The sequence below is a fragment of the Arachis stenosperma genome, chromosome 9 (assembly GCF_014773155.1).
Source record: "Arachis stenosperma cultivar V10309 chromosome 9, arast.V10309.gnm1.PFL2, whole genome shotgun sequence".
Lineage (NCBI taxonomy): Eukaryota > Viridiplantae > Streptophyta > Magnoliopsida > Fabales > Fabaceae > Arachis > Arachis stenosperma.
This window is the reverse complement of record NC_080385.1, coordinates 55,897,930-55,915,696: the sequence shown is the minus strand read 5'-3', so window position 1 is coordinate 55,915,696 and position 17,767 is coordinate 55,897,930. Positions and strand designations below refer to the sequence as shown.

The following is a 17,767-nucleotide window of genomic DNA, read 5'->3' as shown; positions in this document are numbered from 1 at the left end:
GCTAGAAATCACCGAAGTTGATTCAGTCTCATCTAAGTGAAGTCTTGTGAAGAGGCAGAGTTCTTCCCAAAAGTGATTATGGCTAATACAAATTCCAGAACGGTGTGGCATGAGTTAGTGGATCTTATCAGCCGAATTCAAAAATATCGGATAACAACATTATAGCTATTTAGCATTGCTGATAAGTAGTGACGAGTTTAAAAGTCATCTACTTCTACTAAAATTATGGATATACCAGAAAGAGATTGATTAGAAAACTATTCATAGTAAATACATTAACAGCCATCAACAAACAACGGTTGGTTTGAATATACTCTCAAACATGATAACATTGCATAGTTTTTTGTTTCCTACGTCAAAAAAGCAATGCTTTCCCCGTTTGTTTCGTGGCTCTTGTCTTCCACCACCTCCTCCTCTTCCTCTTCATCTTCTGATGAACAAGAACAAAGCATTGACATAGGCGACACTTCAACCGACCAACCAGACCCTGAAAACGACATTGTCAACGACCAAAACGACAACAATCACCAAACAAACGGGGACGAAAATGATGAGCATTTTCTTAGTTCATGCGACGGGGACGACGCAATTCCCGTTGCTCTTGCCGTTCCCGCCACCGAACCCTCCCCGAGCCCCGCCGTCACGGTGGCCTTTACCGCTGCTGATGATAGAATCCCCGTCACAACCACAGCCGCAGCCACCACCATCATGACACAGTCGAAACGGCAGCGTGCCACGAACTACGCAGGCATGATTAGGCAATACCAGAGGCTTTGGACAAAGCAGGACGAGATAGAACTATTGAGAGGGTACCTTGAATGCGTTAGACGAAACAAAGGCGTAAGAAAGTCCCTCCAAAACGACGTAGCTTTGTTCTACGGTGACGTGTGCCACAAGCTAAACGTGGATTTCAACAAGAACCAGCTTGTTGAGAAACTGAGGAGGCTAAAAAGGAAACACAAGGTGACTCTGGATAAGGGCAATTTGGGAAAAGTGTCCTTCAGAAACCCTCAGGACGAGACGATTTTCGAGATTTCGCACAAGATTTGGGGCAAAGACATTGATACTGACCAATTAGAACAAGAAGAAGAAGAAGAAGCATTGTATATGGATGGTGGTGGGGTTGATGATGATCATGGCAAGGTTAAGCTGAAAGTTGAAAAGGTTGTGAGTTGTGATGAGATTGAGAAAAGGGCGCCGAAGCGGCCGCGACTAAGCAAAAATCGCGACGAGACAGCAACGGCTGCTGACATGCAGATCCAGAGCTTCATTGAGGAAACCATGAGGTCTTGTTTCTCACCATTGATAAAGGAATTGTTGGATGATGAAGGAGGACCGAAGCCGGTAGAGTTTTCCCCTTCCCTTGGAGATGAGGGTGATGAGCAATGGAGGAAGCAGAGGATTTCAGAGCTCGAAGTGTATTTGAATCGGTTAGAGTTGTTACAGGATCAGATCAAGGCTAAATTAGAAGAGCTTAGGTCAGGTTCAAGGAATTGACTATGGGAGTTTTGATTTCTTTCCACTTCCTTGAATGTACATTAAAAGCTACTTTGTGGTTTGTTCAATGCATAATTACATGGAACATAATACGTTATGGTATGAAAACAGGTATGCTGAATGCCATATGTAAAATATTTTCTATGAAAAATATACATATGACATTTTGGTCGGCAGACGGTGTGCATCACGCACACGATATGCTACCTAATTAGTGAATTCATGTAACTATAGTTTACTGTATGTATGTGCATGTGTTGCAATAAGTAGAAGAATGAAATAGAAGACACTTAGTTCTAGCAATTCTGACATATTTTGTAGTAGATATGTAATCTAAATTTATGAAAATGGAAGCTCCATGCTTCTTCATAATAAGTTTTACATTTGTAGTTTCGATTAGGGTATGTTTGGTTGGGATAAAAATTTAAAAAGGAGAAGATACAACAAATTCATTCATGAAATTTTTTATTCGGATTTTGTCAGATAAATATTATTTTAACAACTTACTTAAGTTGTCTAGGCCCAACAAATTTTAGTTGGTAAATTCTGGAGAAAAAAGAAAGAAAGAAAAGATTATAACTTTTTTAATGCAGAAAAAAAGAGAGTGAGTTTAGAGTTTGGTAACTAAAATTCTGGCTTGGAATTGCTTTTCCCACAAGTCATAAACTAAATGCATCTGCAGTCATCTTTTGTTTCAAGAATATAACCTGAAGAACAGCACATGATGAGGATGAAAATTTTATTACATTATTTGCATTCAGTTTTGAAAATAATAAAGTAATCAATCATCAGGACATAAGGAACTTTCCCTTTGCGTTCTCAAACACTTGTTCTGCCATCACAGCGACAGCACCATCCGCCTTCTTAATCTCCAATTCGGACTTCTGGTTCGGCGCATCGGCAATGGAGGGATCGAATCCGATTGCTAGTGCTGCCTCTGCTTTTGCTCCGTAAACCAATCTCTGCTTAGAAACCAATATGACAAATATATAATGTTAACCCAATATAAAGGGAGATACAATAAGAAACGAGGGAGAGGAAGGTCCACCTTAATTTTTTAAAGTTGAATTGCACCAAGGCACATTAGACAAGGTTCACAAGAAGCATAGATTTCACACTCAGCAAGATAATTTTGATTTAGTTTTTGACATGCCTACAGATCATAATGTGAGTTCCCAAATGATACATCCTCAATAAGTTAATAGAAAAAGTAAATAAAAATAAATAAAGATATTAGACTAACTCAATGTAGTGCTCACATATAAACTAAGCAATGTATAGAAGCATTAAGAGAATCAAATGAAGTTTGCGAAATTCAGCTCGGCTTCTGGGAGTCGGCGTCGAGTTGTTATCTTCGATGCCGATCTATAAGCCTTGAGAAAGTTCGAGCTTCACTCCTGGGAAGATGTCAAATCGTGCAGAGCGCGAGTAAGAAACAAGGGGGAGTGTACCTGCAAAGGCACTCCGAAACTTAAGTTAGTATTGAGAATTCAGTGTGTCCCTTTAGAATAGAACGACGTACCTTTATATGTGAAGTGGAGAAGATCGGTTACATTTCTGTATTATCGTCGGTTGTTAAAGAGCAATAAACAGGTCTTAATGAGTTCAGACGTTTTGATTCTAGTACATGGTCCGTTGAGTCTGTGCGTAACGCCGAGCTTATAGCATGTTTTGCCGAGTTATGACACATAATGCCGTGTTATCATAGTTTTGTAACGGTCGGATCATAGCCCCAAGTTTGGCCTGAGAATGTGTTTAATGAAGCAGGTTGAGCTTTTGGTGATTCATAATTCGGCTAATGGATAAGTCGGCGGTTGGTTTGGTGTTGGAGCCCCCAGTTCAATTTGCTTTATTAAACCATTATTAATGTTAAAAAGTGAGATGACTAGGATAGAGAAAGTAATTAATTGCACGTTTGATGGTGGTGCATGTTTCCAATGTCTCTTGAATCGATGTAACTGATGGGATTGGAGAGTGGATGAGCATTTAGGGGAGAGATTCCCGATTTGGTGGTGTTCAGAGGATAATAATATACTCGATCCAGAGTTCATTAAACCTAGAGATGAGTGTATTATTGAATTTCTGGTAAATGTGATTGATCGGAAGGATTTGATCTCGGTGTTCGATTTGTTGTAGTGGGAGGAAAATAAGCAGGCTGTGGTAGATTATTTAGGTGAGCTTGTTGGAATATTATTTTGTTACTAAGATTTGAAATATGAGGCTGAATAATCGGTTTTCGTCTGTTTTCAAGTGGAAAGTATCTTAGCGTATCCGCGGCGAACCTGAGGGCACGTGTGAAGAGTATGAATCTAGATAAGGAAGGTTCGACGTCGAAAGTTGAGAAGGTTGTCGGCACTGGTGAGGTTGATCAGCCAAAGCCGAGGAGGAGAAAGGTTGTTCTGATGAAGAGAAAAGGTGACGTGGTGGACTTGTTTGACGTTTCTGATGATGAAAGAGATGAGGTGCTGATTGAAAAAGTTCATAAGTTTTTTGACAATCAAAAGAGGTTACACGGTATCACTGATCAAACTGATTCTTCGTCTTTATGGGGGAGGGATTAACCATACATGGTTGTTGCTGATGAGTGTCGTCAATCATCGACGAATATGAATCTGGTCGATGAGGTTGGTGATGTTGCTATTGACCAGTATGTGCAGGTAATTTTATTTTGTGAGTGTTGCTTTTAATTTACCTCTTTTTGGAATACACATGTGATAGTGTTTATGTTGCAGGTGGCGGGGCTTCGGCCGGAGAGTTTATGGTGTAGCCTGAAAAGATACATCGAAAGGTTGTTGAGAAAAAAAATGATCCGAGTTTGAGGGAGGAGTTGGCTTTAAAGAGTGCTAAAATTTCAGAACTTGAGGTGAAGTTTGCTGATGTTGAAAAGCATTTGAAAAAGGTAAAAGATAACTATGCCAAGGATGTTGAGGATTTAAAAAAGAAAGAATCTGATTTGTCTGCTCTGAGTACTCGTATGATTGAGGTCATTGCTCAATTGAAGGAGGCAGAGAAAAACAAGCAAGGAGAAATTCTTGATTCCTTCATTGAAGGATTTGAGAGGGCTTCCCTTCAGGCAAAATTCTTAGCTCCCGAGGTGGATTTTTCACAAATGGATCCAGGGAAGATAGTGTAGGATGGGATTTTGGTGGAAGATGACGGTGATGCTGAGCAAGGTGATGATAATCTGGGATAGATTATTTTTGATAAAAAAAAAATTTGTTAATGTTTTATGGACTGTTTTTGCTCTTCTTTGGGCATTTGATCTTGTTGGCTTTTTGATTGGCATATGCCTTCTGAATCTTAGTTGACTAGTTTGAATTGTTTAATGATTTGCATTCTGTTTTGCAAAATAGAAACATGTTTGCGTATAATGTTGGTTAATTATATATGAAAAAGATAAAGATGAGCAGATTGTTCTGATGTGGTTGACTATATTGGATAAATTCGTGTTATCCGATGTGATGTGCGGGGCAAGTGTTTAGGCCCCTTCTGAGTAGTCGGAATAGGTGTCAACTTTCTATTTGACCAGTAGGATCGGAGTAAAGATTGGCTATTGGTTTGATCGGCAAAGTCCGGGTAATCGGATTCGGTTATCTATTTTTGGTAAAGTCCGAGTAATTGGATTCGGATTATTGATTGGCTGTTCGGTAAATTCCGAGTAATCGGATTCGGAATACTGATTGGCTATTTGTTTTTCGTTAAGTTTGAGTAATGGCATCGGGATTGTAGATTGGCTATTTGTTTGACTGGTAGATTCCGAATAATGGGATCGTAAGAAAGATTGGTATAATGATAAAGGCCGAATGGTCGGCTTTGAAAAAAGATCGGCAGGAAAACATTATGAATTCGTAGACAAGAAAGATTCTTTGATGTAAAAATATAAGCTGATGAGTTAAAAAACTTATATACATTGGAAAACCTTTGATCTTAAAGGTGCAAGTAGGCAAGCCTCGTTAAAACCTTTCCAAGCAAAACCCTTTTTGGGAAAAATCTTGGTAGTAGGAAAAAGGGTACTCGCCTGTCCCTGACTTTTAATTGTAATATAACTTTAAAAATGATACATTCCAAGTATTAGGTAAAGTGTTACCATGTAGGGTTTGTAATCGGTATGCTCTGTTGCCGATAACTTCTATTATCCGAAAAGAACCTTCCCAATTAGCTGCTAGCTTGCAATGGTTTCCTAGCTTTCTAGCTTGTTCTGTTCTTCTTAGCACCAAGTCGTTCACTTGAAAGGACCTTGGGTGTAGTTTTTTATTATAGCGCCTAGCTATATGTTGTTGCATAGCTCGGTGTATGATTACTGCTGAGAATCTGATTTCTTCGACGAGGTCTAGGTCGGATTGCCGAGCTGTGTGTGCTGTTGTATGGTCAGCCAATTGAGTTTGCAATGAGGCTTGGGAGATCTCCACTTGTATCATAGCGCCGAAGCCATATACTAGGCGAAATGGTGTTTCTTCTGTCGTTGAATGAACCGTGGTATTATACTCCGATATGATTTCTGGTATAAGCTCGGCCCAAAGGCCTTTTGCATCGTCCAGTTTCTTTCTTAGAGCATGGAGTATTAATTTATTTGCAGCCTCTGCTAACCCGTTTGTCTGCGGGTGCTCTACTGATGAAAAATATTGTTTGATTTTCAAATCCTGCAAAAAGGATGTGAACTTATGATCGGCAAACTGGCGACCATTATCTGTGATAATGTACCGAGGTATGCCAAATCGAAAAATAATATATTTCCATACAAAAAAAAACATGTGTTGTGAGGTAATCTTGGCTAGAGGCTGGGCCTCTATCCATTCTGAAAAATAATCAATTCCTACAACCAGGAATTTTACCTGCCTTGCTGCTGTCGGAAAAAGGCCGAGGATATCTAGACCCCATTGGTTGAAGGGCCAAGTTACCTCGGAGTTATGCAATAATTTGGCTAGCAAGTGTGTTATCGGGCTGTGTCTTTGGCATTTATCACAGTTTCTGACCTTTGTTTTGCAGTCTTTTTGTAATGTTGGCCAATAGAAGCCAACACGTAGGATCTTTGAACAGAGGCTTCGGGCACCGAGGTGTGTACCACAGATTCCTTCGTGTGCTTTAGATAATGCAATATTGGCTTCAGACATGTTAAGGCATTTGAGTAGAGGACGAGCGAAGCCTCGTTTGTAAAGGCAGTTGTCATATATTGTAAAAAATGAAGCTTGTCGGCAAAAATGCCAGAGATTTTCAATATTGTCTGGCAATGCTCCAGTTCTGAGATAAGTTATGTAAGGTGTTCTCCAATCAATATCCTGTGTAACACTTAAAATTTCTGTGAGTTTAATGCTTGGTTTAAGTAATGTTGATTGATAAAGAGATGTCCCGTTTGGTTGAATACTGGTGAGTTTAAACAGGATATCAGCTTGGCCATTACTCTCCCAAGGTATATGTTGTATGTCGTATTTAGAAAATTTTGAAAGTAAATTTTGGACAATTTCAAGGTATTTAGATAGCAAAGGGTCTTTCACCTGGTATAGGTTGTTTACCTGCTGCACGATGAGTAAGAAATCGCGGTATACCTTGAGTTCGGTGATGTTTAGGTCGGCAGCGAGTCTAAGGCCGGCAATAAGGGCTTTGTACTCACTTTGATTGTTACTTGCTTTAAAATAAAAGTGGAGAGAATGTTCGATGACATTACTGTAGCTATCGTCAAGTATGATTCCTTCTCCACATCCTTGTGGGTTGGAAGACCCGTCGACGTATAAAGACCATTTGACGTAATCTTCGGCTGTTTCTAGTACTGTTAATTCGGTGATGAAGTTAGCCAAGAACTGGGACTTGATAGATGATCGGCCATGGTATCTGATATCAAATTCCGAAAGTTCTACCGACTATTTTACTAGTTGGCCAGCCAGTTCTGGTTTCTGGAGGACTTGCCGCAAAGGTTGATCTGTCCGAACATGGATGACATGACTCTGGAAATATGGCCGTAGTCTTCTGGCTAAGAAGACGAGAGCTAAAGCCAGCTTCTCAATGCTCGGATAGTGAATTTTAGCATTTTGTAGTGTTTTGCTAATGAAAAAGATCGGCAACTACTGCTTTTGCCTTTCTGCAATAAGAGTGGAGCTTACAGCCCAGTTAGTCATAGATAAATATAAGAATAATGGTTCCCCTTGAAAGGGGTTCGTAAAATTGGTGGTTTTGAAGGGGGTTTTGTAAAATTGGTGGTTTTGAAAGAGTTTCTTTGATGGTTGTGTGATGAGCGGATAATTTATACGCTTTTTGGCATTGTTTTTAGTATGTTTTTAGTATGATTTAGTTAGTTTTTAGTATATTTTCATTAGTTTTTAGTTAAAATTCACTTTTCTGGACTTTACTATGAGTTTGTGTGTTTTTCTGTGATTTCAGGTATTTTCTGACTGAAATTGAGGGTCCTGAGCAAAAATCTGATTCAGAGACTGAAAAGGACTGCAGATGCTGTTGGATTCTGACCTCCCTGCACTCGAAGTGGATTTTCTGGAGCTACAGAAGCCCAATTGGCGCGCTCTCAACGGCATTGGAAAGTAGACATCCTGGGATTTCCAGCAATGTATAATAGTCCATACTTTGCCCAAGATTTGATGGCCCAAACCGGCGTGGCAATTCAGCCTCAGAATTTCTAGCGTTTAACGCTGGAACTGGCATAAAACTTGGAGTTAAACGCCCAAACTGGCATGAAAGCTGGCGTTTAACTCCAGAAAAGGTCTCTACACATGAAAGCTTCAATGCTCAGCCCAAGCACACACCAAGTGGGCCCGGAAGTGGATTTTTCTGTCATTTACTCATTTCTGTAAACCTTAGGTTACTAGTTCACTATTAATAGGATCTTTTGACATTGTATCTGTACCTCATGACACTTTACACGTTTCTTTGTGTACTTCTTACGGCATGAGTCTCTAAACCCCATGGTTGGGGGTGAGGAGCTCTGCTGTGTCTTGATGGATTAATGCAATTACTACTGTTTCTTATTCAATCATGCTTGCTTCCAATCTAAGATATCACTTGTTCTTAACCCGGATGAATGTGATGATCCGTGACACTCATCATATTCTCAACTATGAACGTGTGCCTGACAACCACCTCCATTCTACCTTAGATTGAGTAGATATCTCTTGGATTCCTTAATCAGAATCTTCGTGGTATAAGCTAGAACTGATGGCGGCATTCAAGAGAATCCGGAAGGTCTAAACCTTGTCTGTGGTATTCTGAGTAGGATTCAATGATTGAATGACTGTGACGTGCTTCAAACTCCTAGCAGGCGGGGCGTTAGTGACAGACGCAAAAGAATCAATGGATTCTATTCCGGCCTGACCGAGAACCGACAGATGATTAGCCATGCTGTGACAGAGCATAGGAACGTTTTCACTGAGAGGATGGGAGGTAGCCACTGACAACGGTGAAACCCTACATACAGCTTGCCATGGAAGGAGCTTCGCGTGTTTGATGAAGAAAGACAGTAGGAAAGCAGAGATTCAGAAGATGGAGCATCTCCAAAACCTCAACCTATTCTCCATTACTGCAAAACAAGTAACCATTTCATGCTCTTTTGCTTTTTACAATCAATCCTGATAATTTCTGATATCCTGACTAAGATTTACAAGATAACCATAGCTTGCTTCAAGCCGACAATCTCCGTGGGATCGACCCTTGCTCACGCAAGGTATTACTTGGACGACCCAGTGCACTTGCTGGTTAGTTGTGCGGGATTGCAAAAGTGTGATTGCAATTTCGTGCACCAAGTTTTTGGCGCCGTTGCCGGGGATTGTTCGAGTTTGGACAACTGACGGCTTATCTTGTTGCTTAGATTAGGACTGTTTTATTTTTGTTGGTTTAGAGTCTTTTAGTTGAGTCTAGTTTCATATTTTAAGTTTGGTGTCAATTGCATGCTTTTGTTTTTCTTTTAATTTTTCGAATTCGCATGTCTTTAGTCTCTTTTTGATCAGTAAAAATTCTAAGTTTGGTGTCCTCTTTGTGTTTTTCCCTTAAAATTTTCGAAAATTAGTATTTGATTTTCTGAAAAGTTTAAGTTTGGTGTCATTTTGTTGTTTTTCTCTTTCCTCTTTTCAAAAATAAAATCTTTTTCATAAAAAAATTTTTCAATCATATCTTTTTAATTGCTATTTTCAAAATCTTTTTAATTAACTAATTGATTCAGTTCTCAATTTGCTTTGATCTTATTTTCTTTTTGATTTTCGAATTTTTATTTTAATTTTCTTTTGTTTTATTTTTTTTTTTCGTTTAACTCAAAAAAAAAAAACAAAATTTATCTGTTTGCAATCATTATCATTTCCCTTTTGTCCATTATGGACCTAAGTGGGATTGATCAGTCCAAAAGGACTCTGGGATCATATGCTAACCCCATTACAGCTGCATATGGCAGTAGCATCTGTACACCTCGCATCAAAGCAAGCAGCTTTGAGCTAAATCCTCAACTCATTATCATAGTGCAGCAAAATTGCCAGTATTCCGGTCTTCCACAGGAAGAACCTACTGAGTTTCTGGCACAGTTCTTACAAATTGCTGACACAGTACATGATAAAGAGGTGGATCAGGATGTCTACAGACTATTACTGTTTCCATTTTCTGTAAAAGATCAGGCTAAAAGGTGGTTGAATAACCAACCTACAGCAAGCATAAAGACATGGAAACAGTTATCAGACAAATTCCTGAATCATTTTTACCCTCCAAAGAGGATGACACAGCTAAGGCTGGACATCCAAGGCTTTAAACAAGAGGATAATGAATCCCTTTATAATGCCTGGGAGAGGTATAGAGGTATGCTAAGAAAATGCCCCTCTGAAATGTTTTCAGAATGGGTACAGTTAGACATCTTCTACTATGGGCTTACAGAAAAAACTCAGATGTCTTTAGACCACTCAGCTGGTGGATCTATACACATGAGGAAGACAATTGAAGAAGCTCAAGAGCTTATAGACACTATTGCTAGAAACCAATATTTGTATTCTAGCAATGAGTTCTCTCCAGATGAGGAAGTCATGACAGTAGTCACTGACCCTAATCCTCAAGAACAGATGATTGAGCTTAATCAACAATTGCTCCTGATGACAGAACAGTTAGCAGAATTTAAAGAGATGCTCTATGAAACTAAAGTTGCTAACAAGAACATAGAACTGCAATTGAATCAAGCAAAACAGCAAATATCTAAACAGATAACAGAGGAGTGTCAAGCAGTTCAACTGAGGAGTGGGAAGACACTGAATACCACTGCTCAAAAGAGCAAAAAGCCAAACAGGGAACAATTGACAGAGGATAACCAAACCACTGTTCAAAATCCCTCTGAGGACAGTAAGAGCCCAGAGAGGAATGTTATTGGCGTTCAAACTCCAGAAAGGGAAGGAAAGTTGGCGTTAAACGCCCATTCCTTGCCCAGTTCTAGCGTTCAAACGCCAGAAAAGGGAGAGAAGTTGGCGTTTAACGCCCAATCTTCACCCATTCCTGGCGTTCAAATGCCAAGGGAAGATCAGACACCTGAGAGTGCTGACAGTAATCCCTCTAAAAAGGCTTCTTCAACCACTTCTGTAAGGAATAAACCTGCAGCATCTAAGGTTGAAGAATATCAAGCCAAGATGCCTTATCCTCAGAAACTCCGCAAAGCGGAACATGATAAGCAATTTGCCCGCTTTGCAGACTATCTAAGGACTCTTGAAATAAAGATTCCGTTTGCAGAGGCACTTGAGCAAATACCTTCTTATGCTAAGTTCATGAAGGAAATCTTAAGTCATAAGAAGGATTGGAGAGAAACTGAAAAAGTGTTTCTCACTGAAGAATGCAGTGCAGTCATTCTGAAAAGCTTACCAGAAAAGCTTCAAGATCCTGGAAGCTTTCTGATACCATGCACATTAGAAGGCGCTTGCACCAAGACAGCCCTATGTGATCTTGGAGCAAGCATCAATCTAATACCTGCATCCACTATCAGAAAGCTTGGGTTGACTGGAGAAGTCAAACCAACCAGGATATGCCTCCAACTTGCTGATGGCTCCATTAAACATCCATCAGGCATAATAGAGGATATGATTGTCAAGGTTGGGCCATTTGCCTTTCCAACTGACTTTGTGGTGCTGGAAATGGAGGAGCACAAGAGTGCAACTCTCATTCTAGGAAGACCATTCCTAGCAATTGGACGGACTCTCATTGATGTACAAAAAGGGGAAGTGACCCTAAGAGTCAATGAGGATGAGTTCAAGTTGAATGCTGTGAAAGCTATGCAGCATCCAGACACACCAAATGACTGCATGGGCGCAGACATTATTGACTCTTTGGTGGAAGAGATCAATATGACTAAAAGCCTAGAATCAGAGCTTGAAGACATCTTCAAGGATGCTCAACCTGATCAAGAAGAACCACAGGAAACAAAGGAATTTTCGAAAATTCCTCAGGAGGAGGATAAGCCTCCCAAACCTGAACTCAAACCACTACCACCTTCCCTGAAATATGCATTTCTGGGAGGGGGTGAAACTTTTCCAGTGATTATAAGCTCTGCTTTGAATCCACAGGAAGAGGAAGCACTGGTTCAAGTGCTAAGAACACACAAGACAGCTCTTGGGTGGTCCATAAGTGATCTTAAGGGCATTAGCCCAGTCAGATGCATGCACAAGATCCTGTTGGAGGATAATGCCAAACCAGTGGTCCAACCACAAAGGAGGCTAAATCCAGCCATGAAGGAGGTGGTGCAGAAAGAGGTCACTAAATTACTATAGGCTGGGATTATTTATCCTATTTCTGATAGCCCCTGGGTGAGCCCTGTCCAAGTTGTCCCCAAAAAGGGAGGCATGACAGTGGTTCATAATGAAAAAAATGAACTGGTTCCTACAAGAACAGTCACAGGGTGGCGTATGTGTATTGACTACAGAAGACTCAATACAGCCACCAGAAAGGATCATTTTCCTTTACCATTCATAGACTAAATGCTAGAAAGACTAGCTGGTCATGATTATTACTGCTTTTTGGATGGCTATTCAGGTTACAACCAAATTGCAGTAGATCCTCAGGACCAAGAGAAAACAGTATTTACTTGCCCTTCTAGCGTGTTTGCCTACAGAAGAATGCCTTTTGGTCTGTGCAATGCACCTGCAACCTTTCAGAGGTGCATGCTCTCTATCTTCTCAGATATGGTAGAGAAATTCCTGGAAGTCTTCATGGATGACTTCTCAGTATATGGAGACTCATTCAGCTCCTGTCTTAATCACCTAGCACTTGTCCTGAAAAGGTGCCAAGAGACTAACCTGGTCTTAAACTGGGAGAAATGTCACTTTATGGTGACTGAAGGAATTGTCCTTGGGCACAAAATTTCAAGCAAGGGAATAGAGGTGGATAAGGCAAAGGTAGAGGTAATTGAAAAATTACCACCACCTGCCAATGTTAAGGCAATCAGAAGCTTTCTGGGGCATGCAGGATTCTACAGAAGGTTCATAAAGGATTTTTTTCGAAAATTGCAAAACCTTTAAGTAACCTGCTAGCTGCTGACACACCATTTGTGTTTGACACACAGTGTCAGCAGGCGTTTGAGACCTTGAAAGCTAAGCTGGTCACAGCACCAGTCATCTCTGCACCAGATTGGACATTACCATTTGAATTAATGTGTGATGCCAGTGATCATGCCATTGGTGCAGTGTTGGGACAGAGGCATAACAAACTTCTGCACGTCATCTATTATGCTAGCCGTGTTCTAAATGATGCACAGAAGAATTACACAACCACAGAAAAAGAATTACTTGCAGTGGTCTATGCCATTGACAAGTTTAGATCTTACCTAGTAGGATCCAAGGTGATTGTGTACACTGACCATGCTGCTCTTAAATACTTACTCACAAAGCAGGATTCAAAACCCAGGCTAATAAGATGGGTGTTGCTTCTGCAAGAGTTTGATATAGAAATAAGAGACAGAAAAGAGACAGAGAACCAAGTAGCTGATCATCTGTCCCGAATAGAACCAGTAGCTGGGGCGTCCCTCCCTTCTACTGAGATCTCTGAGACTTTCCCAGATGAGCAACTCTTTGCCATTCAGGAAGCTCCTTGGTTTGCAGATATTGCAAATTATAAAGCTGTGAGGTTCATACCCCAGGAGTACAGCAAAGTGCAAAGAAAGAAATTAATTTCAGATGCCAAGTACTACCTCTGGGATGAACCATATCTCTTTAAGAGATGTGCAGACGGAGTAATCCGCAGATGTGTACCCAGAGAAGAAGCACAAAAGATCCTTTGGCATTGCCATGGATCACAGTATGGAGGGCATTTTGGAAGTGAGCGAACAGCCACTAAAGTCCTCCAATGTGGCTTCTACTGGCCTACTCTCTATAAAGATTCCCGAGAGTTTGTGCGTAACTGTGACAGTTGCCAAAGAGCTGGTAACTTGCCTCACGGATATGCCATGCCTCAACAAGGGATATTAGAGATATAATTGTTTGATGTATGGGGAATTGACTTCATGAGTCCATTCCCACCATCATACTCAAACACTTACATTCTGGTGGCAGTGGACTACGTATCTAAGTGGGTAGAAGCAATTGCTACACCCACTAATGATACCAAGACCGTGCTAAAATTCCTCCAGAAACACATCTTCAGCAGGTTTGGTGTTCTGATGAGCGGATAATTTGTACGCTTTTTGGCATTGTTTTTAGTATGTTTTTAGTATGTTTTTAGTATAATCTAGTTAGTTTTTAGTATATTTTTATTAGTTTTTAATTAAAATTCACTTTTCTGGACTTTACTATGAGTTTGTGTGTTTTTCTGTGATTTCAGGTATTTTCTGGCTGAAATTGAGGGACCTGAGCAAAAATCTGATCCAGAGACTGAAAAGGACTGCAGATGCTGTTGGATTCTGACCTCCCTGCACTCGAAGTGGATTTTCTGGAGCTACAGAAGCCCAATTGGCGCGCTCTCAATGGCGTTGGAAAGTAGACATCCTGGGCTTTCCAGCAATATATGATAGTTCATACTTTACCCAAGATTTGATGGCCCAAACCGGCGTTCAAAGTCACCCTCTGAAATCCCAGCGTTAAACGCCGGAACTGGCACCAAAATGGGAGTTAAACGCCCAAACTGGCATAAAAGCTGGCGTTTAACTCCAAGAAGAGTCTCTACACGAAAATGCTTCATTGCTCAGCCCAAGCACACACCAAGTGGGCCCGGAAGTGGATTTTTATGTCATTTACTCATCTTTGTAAACCTTAGGCTACTAGTTTTCTATAAGTAGGACCTTTTGCTATTGTATTTTCATCTTTGGACATCTAGTTCTTAGATCATTGGGAGGATGGCCTCACGGCCATGCCTAGACCTTGTTCTTATGTATTTTCAACGGTGGAGTTTCTACACACCATAGATTAAGGTGTGGAGCTCTGCTGTACCTCGAGTGTTAATGCAATTACTATTGTTCTTCCATTCAATTCCGCTTGTTCTTTGTCCAAGATATTCATTCGCACTCAAGAACTTGATGAATGTGATGATTATGTGACGCTCATCATCATTCTCACTCATGAACAAAGTGACTGACAACCACTCTTGTTCTACAAGCAAACGAGGCTCTAGTGTTTATCTCTTGGATTCCTGATACACGATGCATGGTTGATCGCCTGACAACCGAGTGCTCGCCTGACAAACGAGCCAGCCATTCCGTGAGATCAGAGTCTTCGTGGTATAGGCAAGAACTGATGGCGGCATTCAAGAGAATCCGGAAGGTCTAACCTTGTCTGTGGTATTCTGAGTAGGATTCAATGATTGAATGACTGTGACGTGCTTCAAACTCCTAGCAGGCGGGGCGTTAGTGACAGACGCAAAAGAATCACTGGATTCTATTCCGGCCTGACCGAGAACCGATAGATGATTAGCCTATGCTGTGACAGAGCATAGGAACGTTTTCACTGAGAGGATGGGAGGTAGCCACTGACAACGGTGAAACCCTTGCATAAGCTTGCCATGGAAAGGAGTAAGAAGGATTGAATGAAGACAGTAGGAAAGCAGAGAGACGGAAGGGAAGGCATCTTCATACGCTTATCTGAAGTTCCTACCAATGAATTACATAAGTACCTCTATCTTTATCTTTATGCTTTATTCGTATATCACTATACCCATTTGAGTCTGCCTGACTAAGATTACAAGGTGACCATAGCTTGCTTCATACCAACAATCTCCGTGGGATCGACCCTTACTCGCGTAAGGTTTATTACTTGGACGACCCAGTGCACTTGCTGGTTAGTTGTGCAAAGTTTTGTTTATGCCATGGTATTGAGCACCAAGTTCTTGGGGCCATTACTAGGGATTATTTGAGTTGTGAAAAGTAGTGATCACAATTTTGCACACCAAGTTTTTGGCGCCGTTGCCGGGGATTGTTTTGTGTATGGACAACTGACGGTTCATCTTGTTGCTTAGATTAGGTATTTTTTTTTCAGAGTTCTTAAGAATGAATTCTAGTGTTTCATGATAATCTGTTGAAGTCTGGCTGGCTGAGAAGCCATGTCTAATCTTATTGGACCGAGGTTTCAACTGATCATCACAAGAGCTTGTTGATCTCTATCAATCTTGCTATTGGAGCAATGATCTGCTAAGGCTTGGATGGCCATTGGCCATGTCTAGTGTTTTGGACCGAAGCTTTCTCTGAAAGCTTGGCTGGCTGAGAAGCCATGTCTAATTCCTGGACCGGAGTCTTAGACTAGCATTGCAATGATTCCTGGAATTCAAACTAAGAATTCTGAAACTTTTATTTTCTATTTTCATATAATTTTCGAAAAAAGCACAAAAAATTTCAAAATCATAAAAAACCAAAAATATTTTATGTTTCTTGTTTGAGTCTAGTGTCTAATTTTAAGTTTGGTGTCTTGCATGTATTGTTTATTTGATCTTGGTTCTATTTTCAAGTCAATAGTACAGGGAACTGAAGATTCAGAACATGCAGCAGAGGAATTACACAGAAAAAGCTGGGCGTTCAAAACGCCCAGTGAAGAAGGACAGACTGGCGTTTAAACGCCAGCCAGGGTGCCTGGTTGGGCGTTTAACGCCCAAAAAGGTAGTGCATTGGGCGTTAAATGCCAGAATGTGCACCATTCTGGGCGTTTAACGCCAGGATGGCACAAGGGGGAAGATTTTGTTTTCAACTCAATTTTTTTTTTCAAGTTTTCAAAGTTTTACAAAATCAAATCTTTTTCAAATAATATCTTTTCAATCAAATGTTTTCAAAATCAATTTCTTTCCTTTTTCAAAGATACTTACTATCAATTAATGATTTGATTCAACATTTCAAGTATGTTGCCTTTTCTGTTGAGAAAGGTTTAATGTTTGAATCATATCTTTTCTTGATAGCCAAGTTATTAATTTTTAAAATCAAATCTTTTTAAAAATTGTTTTCAAATCATATCTTCTCAATCACATTTTTTTTTAAACCAATCATATCTTCTTAACCTCATCTTTTTCAAAATAGTTTTCAATCAAATCTTTTTGACTTCTAATTTCAAAATCTTTTTCAAAAATCACTTGATTCCTTTTTCACTGTGAGTTTTCAAAAATTATCAATCAATTTTTCAAAATGATTTTAAAAACTTTTTAATTAATTTTCGAAAATTCTCTTCCCCTCTTCCCACATCCTTTTATTTATGGAGTACTACTCCTTCTCAATGCACAATTCGAACTCTCTCTGATTTAGTTCGAATTATTCTACCTCTTTCTTCTATTTTTCTGTTCTTCTGACACCTCAAGGAATCTCTATACTGTGACATAGAGGATTCCACATTTTCTTGTTCTCTTCTCTTTCATATGAGCAGGAGTAGAGACAAAAGCATTCTTGTTGAAGCTGACCCTGAACCTGAAAGGACCTTGAAGCGAAAGCTAAGAGAAGCTAAGGCACAACTCTCTACAGAGGACCTAACAGAAATCTTCAAAGAAGAAGACATGGCAGCCGAAAACAACAACAATGCAAACAATGCAAGGAAGGTGCTGGGTGACTTTACTGCACCTACTCCCGACTTCTATGGGAGAAGCATCTCTATCCCTGCCATTGGAGCAAACAACTTTGAGCTTAAGCCTCAATTAGTTTCTCTAATGCAACAGAATTGCAAGTTCCATGGACTTCCACTGGAAGATCCTCATCAGTTCTTAGCTGAATTCTTGCAAATCTGTGACACTGTCAAGACTAATGGGGTTGACCCTGAGGTCTACAGACTTATGCTATTCCCTTTTGCTGTAAGAGACAGAGCTAGGACATGGTTGGACTCACAACCCAAAGAAAGCTTGGACTCATGGGAAAAGCTAGTCAATG

General features: G+C 40.2%; 1 protein-coding gene and 1 pseudogene across 1 annotated transcript; one reads left to right on the top strand and one right to left on the bottom strand.

Annotated features, from left to right (window-relative positions):
• Positions 1 to 366: 366 nt before the first annotated feature.
• On the top strand, positions 367 to 1,497 carry LOC130949536 (probable transcription factor At5g28040). The gene has a single exon (XM_057878223.1). The coding sequence runs from the start codon at positions 367 to 369 to the stop codon at positions 1,495 to 1,497; it is 1,131 nt and encodes a 376-aa protein (XP_057734206.1).
• Positions 1,498 to 2,285: 788 nt separating this feature from the next.
• The window catches only part of LOC130949535 (guanosine deaminase-like), an 82,257-nt pseudogene continuing 66,775 nt past the window's right edge, over positions 2,286 to 17,767 (bottom strand).